The 8,376-nt window shown below is 36.6% G+C and overlaps 2 protein-coding genes across 2 annotated transcripts in view; one reads left to right on the top strand and one right to left on the bottom strand.

The window, feature by feature from the left end:
- The window catches only part of LOC107083604 (aldehyde dehydrogenase family 9 member A1-B-like), an 11,113-nt gene extending 5,267 nt beyond the window's left edge, over positions 1–5,846 (top strand). The window contains exons 7-11 of the mRNA XM_015372963.1: positions 575–763; positions 836–923; positions 1,254–1,395; positions 1,582–1,694; positions 4,122–5,846. Coding sequence (XP_015228449.1) covers positions 575–763; positions 836–923; positions 1,254–1,395; positions 1,582–1,694; positions 4,122–4,216 — 627 coding nt within the window. The 3' untranslated portion in view covers positions 4,217–5,846. The remainder of the gene's footprint in view (positions 1–574; positions 764–835; positions 924–1,253; positions 1,396–1,581; positions 1,695–4,121) is intronic.
- LOC107083605 (HORMA domain-containing protein 1-like) overlaps positions 4,377–8,376 on the bottom strand; it is a 5,975-nt gene continuing 1,975 nt past the window's right edge. Inside the window, exons 6-12 of the mRNA XM_015372964.1 lie at positions 7,617–7,643; positions 6,584–6,651; positions 6,340–6,488; positions 4,978–5,174; positions 4,847–4,892; positions 4,732–4,772; positions 4,377–4,626 (exon numbers count right to left, since the gene is read on the bottom strand). Coding sequence (XP_015228450.1) covers positions 4,579–4,626; positions 4,732–4,772; positions 4,847–4,892; positions 4,978–5,174; positions 6,340–6,488; positions 6,584–6,651; positions 7,617–7,643 — 576 coding nt within the window. The 3' untranslated portion in view covers positions 4,377–4,578. The remainder of the gene's footprint in view (positions 4,627–4,731; positions 4,773–4,846; positions 4,893–4,977; positions 5,175–6,339; positions 6,489–6,583; positions 6,652–7,616; positions 7,644–8,376) is intronic.

Raw genomic sequence — 8,376 nt, 5'->3', positions numbered from 1 at the left:
TGTTGTTAAAACACATTTGTGACCAAGTTATACTTTTATTGTGAAATTACGCTTAATGATTACGCTCCACTACACTTAAACCGAAAATCAGGCCGACACACTCATTTTATTTACATGTAAAGAACCTTTGACTGACTAAAAAATTTACCTCTTATCCATGGTGAAAACCCTGACCAAACCCTGACTTAACTTTTTAAAAGAGCAACAATTAGCTTAAAGACATTTGCTAACATTAATAGCCACAACTAGGAAGAAAGCAGTAATGTTTCAAGGGGCAGGATTTTCCTAAAAGTATCCAGTCACCTGCAGTTTACTTTCTCAGATTGGTTCCACAAATTTTACAGAAGCGCACAGAAACAGATCAACATGAGAGTAGGAGAAAATCTGGTGCATAAAAAACAAGAGAGAGCAGAGAAGGAGCATAACCTCATGCTTGTGATATATTTGGGCCTCATGGTATTAAATCTGCATGCATAAAACATTCAAAATGCATATGGAGAGTATTTATCACACCTGTGTATTTTGGGTCCAGCTCTGTCTTCATATCTTTACGTTTTTAATGGTTAACTCACAGGTCTGCAGCAATGGCACCAGGGTGTACGTGCAGAAGGACATTATGGCCGAGTTCGTTAAGGAGGTGGTTAGGAGAACTCAGGCGATTACAATAGGAGACCCACTGCTGGAGAGCACCAGAATGGGAGCGCTGGTCAGCCTGCCACATCTGGACAAAGTCTTATCCTTTGTAGAGCAAGCAAAAAAAGAGGTACAGCTCTTAAAACACTTACCCCCATGTCTGTGGATTTACCGCTGACATGCGTCATGCTGCTGCTATTAGGGAGCCAAGGTGTTGTGTGGAGGAGAACCTTTTGTCCCATCGGATCCTAAACTCAGAGGTGGATACTACATGACGCCGTGTGTCCTCGGTAAGACTTTTTACTCTGTTTTTTTTTTTTTATTAACGAACTTCAAAACATGTAAAATAACTTTGGTTAATTCAAAAACTACCAACTCAGAGGGTCCAGCAGGGGGAGACAAAAACCCAGAAAACAGAAGTAAACTCAAGAACATTATCTTTAGTCTTTTGTAATGTTGTCATCAAAGCATGCAGAGAATACATATTCCTTTTATATTTAATGAAACTTTGGCTGTGATTCTATTAAAACGGATTTTAGCGATTTACATGAGCTGATTAAATTGTATAAACCCAATAAAAGCTGTCAGGTTTTCTCCTGGTCTCCTTTACCTGCCCACAGGTGACTGCACTGATGAGATGACCTGTGTGAAAGAGGAAATCTTTGGTCCCGTCATGTCTGTGCTGTCTTTTGAAACGGAGCAGGAGGTTCTGCAGAGGGCCAACAATACTACACTGGGTCTGGCTGCTGGTGTCTTCACAAGGTCAGTGTGTGTTTTTAAAAAAAATCAGACAGCCAAATGGAAGTATTTATGCCTAAACTCAAAGGAGAAATGATTGGGGAGAAAGCGTACCTTCTTTAATCATTGTATTTCTTTAAGAAAATGTAATTAAGAGCATGTAAATGATGTAAAGGTTGTTGTTCGCCTAATGCACCGTTCTGTATCCAGGGATGTTACCCGAGCTCACCGTGTGGTGGAACAGCTCAAAGCCGGATCCTGTTTCATCAACAACTACAATATCACTCCGGTGGAGGTTCCATTTGGAGGCTTCAAAATGTCAGGTACAGACTAAGTGTTTTCCAAGGGAACGGGGGCTAAAGGCTTCCTGGAGTGGTCAACCTTCTAATCGAGGGTTCTGCAACCTTTCTAATCCAAAGAGCCATTTTAACTGGAGCCCAGTTTCATAAAAGTCCTTTAGAGCCGCAAATATTGCATGAAAAAAAAATAAAAAAAGAAAAGTTTGTAATACAATCTGTTGCCACTTCACATACCAAACAGCTTTTAGTTTTGAAGACTTTAACACCCAAAGTATCTCATCAATGTACATCTTCATTATCAGTGGGAAGTAATCTGTTTGTTTTTTAAATATCCTGATTAGGGTTGTCACAATACTAAACTTTTCAACTCGATACCGATACTAAGTCAAATATTCGATACTCGATACCCTTTTGGATACCACAAGAATAAAAAAAAGACTCTAAAATTCAACAGAAATATTTTCATTACTAAAAAAATACAAGAAATAAATAAAAAAAACAATAAGAATAATATTTTGAGGTTGTATGCTGTGCACAATATTAAGCAAGCTTGATTAAAAAAAACTTACAAAATTAAAATTAAGTGTTCCTTCCTTGGCTATGTTTTGCAGACATAACAATGACACAAGCCAAACCAGTTAAACAAAAATAATTCTCAGCATCTGCACCTGTTAAAAAAAAAAGTCTGAAACTGAAAAATGCACAGAATTATTCAATCACACAGTGTTCTGAAAGTGCATTTTCCACTATTCTGCACTTTAGATGGCTGTATCAAGTAATTTTGAAATGAGTATTGTATCCTTATACAACGTTTTCAGTATCAACCCTAATCCTGATTAATATAATCAGACAAATGTAGCAGACAGAAAATGTATAAAATAATAGTTCAGAGATGCCTAATCCATCACAAATGACACAAATAACTAATTTATTTAAAATTATTCAATAAACTGTTGTTGTTTTTGTCATAATTAAATGTTTAGTGACAGTCCAGCTTTTATAAAAATTGAATTGTATTTTCCTCAGCATTATTTCATGTGCTTTACGGGGTTACAACAAGGACAAAACATCAACATTTTACTAAGAAGAAGCATTCATTTTTTTTTATACAATATTATTAAAGTAAAAAATAAAAATAGTTTCTTCATGGCAAAAGAAATGTTGTTTGTATGATATATTCCTGGTTCTTTAAGATCGTTCTGTTTTAAAAGTCAAATTCCAACAATCTTTAACAAGCAACTTAATCTTCTAAGAAAAGTATTTCATTTACTATATGTAAAAATTAGTCAATTTTTAACCACTTTATAGGGCCACTGTAGGGATCAAATAAGCTACACCTCCACAGAGCCTCAGGTTTCAGACCCCTGGTATAATAATACATTAGTATTGTTATATATATTATATTATTATATAGTGCTGGAGCAGGCAATAAAATGATGACGACACGTATCACAACAAACACCTGATCAAATGTGTAAAATATTCCTGAATGCTTATCCAGAAGCGCACAGCATTCTGGGTGATATAGACAATAAAGGATTCAGCCTTTCCATCTCTCACATTCAAGCTAAGAAAGACTCATGGAAGGGCTGAACTCTTTTTAAAGATTTTACTGAAATTATTTCAGGGGGAGCATCTTCACATTCTCTCAACACACAGTCAGTCTTTTATTTTGTTGTTGAGTCCTGCAAGCTTCTCCGTTGCATTTTTGCTGGACTTTGAATAAGCCATTTCTGAAGCTGAGATCTACAGCAGCTCTGGCTGCATGTTTAGGGTTGTCTTGAAGCAAAGCGAGCCCCTTAAATCCAAAAATTTCAACCAGTCAAACCAGTATATCTTCTGCATCTGTTGTGGCCGCCAAATGGCTTCCTTCTTGCCCTCATTTCCTAAATTAATGCTCTTAAAAAGGTCACTGTCCTGAAACTTTCAGATGCGTCTCTGCTCCATTAACACCTGACTGAAACCATTTAGATCATCAGCAGAGCTCTAATAAGCTTTAGAAGCAGGTGTAACGAAAATAGGAAAAGCAGGCATGGAAAAGAACTGCAAATCTTGCAGTGTTGCTAAAGTTTTTCATTTTCACATAGAAGTCAGATATTGTTTAAAGGATATTTTATGTTCAGATCTGCTTTAAAGTTCTCCACCACTTTCCCCGTGACCCGTCTGCTGTGTTCCTCTGCCTTTAAGAAGCCGTTTGTTCACTTATGTTCTCCAACAACGCTGCAATGCCTTTGAATGAACAGCTAAGTTTAGACTGAGTTCGGATCATTCACAGGACTTGGTTTGCTAAATAGGTGAATTCTAAACAATAGAGAATATGCAACTGCAGACCTTTTTTTAGGTTTTCTTTCTGCCTTTTATAATTCTGTCCAAACATTTAAGTTTGTGTTTGTCACCTGACAATGATAAATGTCAATAATCGCGTACATTTCCCGTCCTTCCATCTATCAGGTATAGGACGGGAGAACGGCCAGGTGACGATTGAGTTCTACTCCCAGCTAAAGACTGTGTTTGTGGAGATGGGAGACGTGGACAGCCTCTTTTAGACCCCCGCCCGCCCGCCAGAGGAAGTGTGAGCAGCGACCAGAGCGAAGGAGCCGTCAGAAGGAGGGAATGTTCAGAGAAACCAGCTCTGATTGATGGGGATCAATTAAAGAATGATGTGTTTGCAGCACTAACTAAATGAATAACACTAAAACACGAGCTGTTAACAACCAGGTTTTATTTCAGTGACCACTGAACACATTTCTGCACTAATGAACTGAACTCTTTACAGTAAGTTTGCTCTTTTTTAAAATGATCTCTTTAATGATCTCTGTAGCTTCGTGGTTAGAAATCCCATAAACTGAAGCAGATCCTGAACAGTGGATGTAAATAAACTCGGGTAACACCGTGCTGAACTCCTGGCCTAAATCCTCATTTTCTTCCTCGCCCCAGATTTAGTAGCCGCTTTTTTCTGCTGACGGAAAGGAAAAAGATCTTCTTACCTTTTGTTCTAATTCATGTAAAATCCTGCACATTATAAGGTTTGCTTCCGTCATATCTCCATACTGTCCTGTACCTTTCTCAGCGGTCTTGGTTGTTTCTTAAACTGCCCAGACTCTGTTTGAAGCAAAGGTAATGCAGTTTAAAATGCTTTTAAGTGGTTGAATTTCCAGACGGAGATGTTCACCTACCATCGTCAGAGGGAGTGCCTTTATCAGCTTTTCTTGCAGGAGGATTCTACAACAGCAAAAACAACATAAGGGAACAAAACAAAGAAAGGATCTATGGTGGACTGTGATGCTGTGCTGCAGTCTGAACCCACCTGGATGGCTGTTTCCTTCACTTCGTTTCCTTCCTCTAGTTTCTTCACCTGGCCTTGGTCCACAGACACTCGGACTTTCAGTGAGTGGTAGCTTGTCTCCACATGGCCCACTTTAAAGTGCACCGGGATCCCTTGAAACCAGATCCGGTCGTACACCCCTTCCTTGAAGCCTGGTGGTTGGTAGTCTGCAGGGGTGACTTTAAAAGCAGAGAAAACAAACAACTTGATTCTCTGTGCTTTGTTGGTTTTTTTTTCTTCGTTTTTTTTGTTTTCTCTTAGGAATGGAAATCAAAGATGAAAATGACTTCATCACAACTAACAGCTATAAAAGAAAAAACTGTTGTTTCCAACTTGATGATTCACACCCTGGTGGCTTTAAGTTTTTGAGAAACCTTCATTCTACCAACATGTTTCTTCAGTTATTAACATTTTGAATTGACCCAACAAGAATCTTGATGTTAATTTAAAAGACATTTACCTTTTTTTTCTATCTTAATTATAGATCAATTGCTTACATTCATGTGAACTACAAAAGGCTCTAATTTCTGATCTGATTTTTGTATTATTTTTATTAACATCCCAGTTGATTTCTGATGATAGCTTGTTATTGCAACTTGGCTGTCCTCATGCATCTGTACTAAATGTTTTATACCTCTTAACTAAAGGCTCGCATCTTTAATCCTTCTCTGCAAACATTGGATGTCAAGTCTTTGTGTTGTTTCTGGTTTTCAGTCATTTTTTCATTACTCAACCCTGAAATAAATGGCCTTTTTAAGGTCATATTTCCTTTGAAACTCATTTATATTTACACACGGTGAGGCGGTCTGCAACTATTACCGTCCAAAGGGAGATTTCCGACTTCAGTTCGGCTAAAAGAAACTTCTAATATTGCCTGAACTGCTTAGAAAAAGGAAAACTAAACGTTTATAATAAAAGAAATTTGTTGTCATCTTAGAATGGACTGCTTACCTGTACCTGAATTCACACAGATCTGTTATTTCAAAGAACCACAAATTTATTTCTGTTATTAGATTATAAAATATAGAAAAACGACAGCAAAAAGAGGATAAATAGGTCTTCTATATTATTTTCATTTTTGTGTTTAAAGATGATTTTTGTTGTTGTGTTTAAAGATGTTTTAAATAGAAAAATAGATCCAAAGAAGTATTACAGGTACTTTTAATATTTTTGTCATGAAATTTCAACACAGTTTAACAAAACTGAAAAAAACTGCCACAATGTAATTCTTAAAAACATTGCTTTGTGATTTAATTGTGCTGATGGCTGTAGACCCGTGGTTTGGGTAGAGGGTAATGTTTTATTATTTAATTTTCTGCAACAGTTAAAAAGTTGAAGTCTTACTGTCGTCGTAGTAGTAGAGCCTCATGGTGAGGTGGACGTTGCTGGGAAGGACGCCCAGGTTCTGCATAAGCAGGAAGAGCTTCCTGATGAGCAGCACTGAGGCTGTCTTAGTGTCCTCCAGGGTCACCTGCATCTGCATCTCATTGTTCCTTTTTTTCAGAAAGAGGTTTATAAACCATTGACTGAAGCGGTGCATTTATAGGCAGTGTCTATGTGTTTAAATCACAGGGAAATGTAAGCACACCTGAGTATGCCCATTTCTGGTCCAACTTCAGAGTATCTGAAGTTAAACTGGTAGGACTCGATGATGCACTGCAAGTAAAAAAAAAAAAAACAATGCCTCAAGTTACTGCAGGGGTGGATTTACCATTAGGTAAAACTAGGCAGTTCCCTAGGGCCCAAAGTTCCTGGGACCCCTATAAAACTCCTTTAACATGTGCGGTTAATACAGCTAATACTTATTTGTGCACATTAGTTATGTTAATGATGATAATACTTTAGTTCAATTCCATCAGAATGCTTATAATATTGTGTGTTGGAGGCCCGCCCTTCAGTGTCCTCCACACTGGATCAGTCCATTTGCTGCGCATGTTCAGAAAGGTCCAAACAGACAGCAGCAAATCATTTAAAAACAAACAGTGGGAAGAGCAGTGTTGCAACTTAGCGCTTTTTTTGCTATATTTAACGACTTTTTTAGACCCATCTAGTGCTTTTATTACAAAAAAGCACCAAAGCCCAAAATCTAGTGACTTTTTTTGTAACTGGAGACTTTGGTGACAACATATAAAGCACCAAACTCTGCTCTCCAGAGCAAGTTGATTCATAGCCCCAACCCTGCTCTCCTCTCTCTTGTCTACTGTCATGACTCATGAATCTATCATTTCTTTTAAATGAAAAATGGGGAAGAGATAAGCAGATCGTGTCTTGTCTGTAGTGAAAAGAAGGACTGGGTTATTAAATTTTGCTGTCACCATTTTGAAAACACAGGAAGGATGATTCCTTTTGAGACAGCATTAAGTCAGCTGAGCTCATTGCCAATATGAAAAGAAAAAGGGACAAAAGAAAACAGAGTGAAAAACAGCAAGAAAAGGGAAAAGAATAGAGGGACAAAAGGTAGATCAAATAATACGTCTATTCTATAAAAATATGTATCTGTACAATGGGTCTGTTTTATTTGTTGTCCCTTTTTGGCCCTTTTTGCCAAGGGCCCCAAATTTCCTAAATCTGCCCCAGTTATAGCAAAGGAATATTCATGCCTTGTTTCATATAAAACTTACATTATGGTCCTCTGGATCAGTGTAAACCTAAATCCACACCCCCACAAAAAAAAAAAAAAAAAGACAATCTGTTAATGCTTCAGTACATTTTTTTTCCTACAAAATATTACACAGGACAAAAACACTAGAAATAAGTAAAGATGTCTTAAATTAAGAGTAATTACCCTTAATTTGAGTAGGTAAATAAGATGATCTGCCAATGGAGTGAGCATTGTTACTCCTTAAATTAGATAATTTCATAATATTCACTTGAAAAAAGACAATGTCATTGTTTTTTTCTTATTTTTAATGTAAAATTGTCTTGTTGCATTGGCAAAGTGTCTCACTTACCTACTCAATTCAAGAACAAATAAACTTAATTTAACCCTTTATAGGGCACTAAGCAAAATACTTTGAAAATCAAAATTTCAAGCCAATAATCTAACCTTGTTACCTTTGGAACATTAAAAAATATGGATATTTTGATGTCAAAAATTCATGTCAATGTAATAAGAAACACCAACTTGCCCGAATATATAAAGAAAAATAACAAAAGTGCTTCTAATAAAAATTCATGAAAAACACTGAGACTAAAAGAAACATTTTTCTTGGTTCAACATAAGCTTAGAAACTTTAATGCTGATACTTGCACTTAATTTTTTATATGTTATTAACCTTAAAATAATTGTTTGTTTAGGCTTATTAATTTTTTAACTTTATTTTTAAACTTTTCTCTTAGGGTTTTTTCCCCTTTTTTCTTGAATTTTTCCCTTTTTTCTTG

The sequence above is a fragment of the Cyprinodon variegatus genome, unplaced genomic scaffold (assembly GCF_000732505.1).
Source record: "Cyprinodon variegatus isolate N-32 unplaced genomic scaffold, C_variegatus-1.0 Scaffold79, whole genome shotgun sequence".
In the NCBI taxonomy this organism is placed as follows: domain Eukaryota; kingdom Metazoa; phylum Chordata; class Actinopteri; order Cyprinodontiformes; family Cyprinodontidae; genus Cyprinodon; species Cyprinodon variegatus.
The sequence above is the reverse complement of the archived record's forward strand: the minus strand, read 5'-3'. Positions and strand labels throughout refer to the sequence as shown.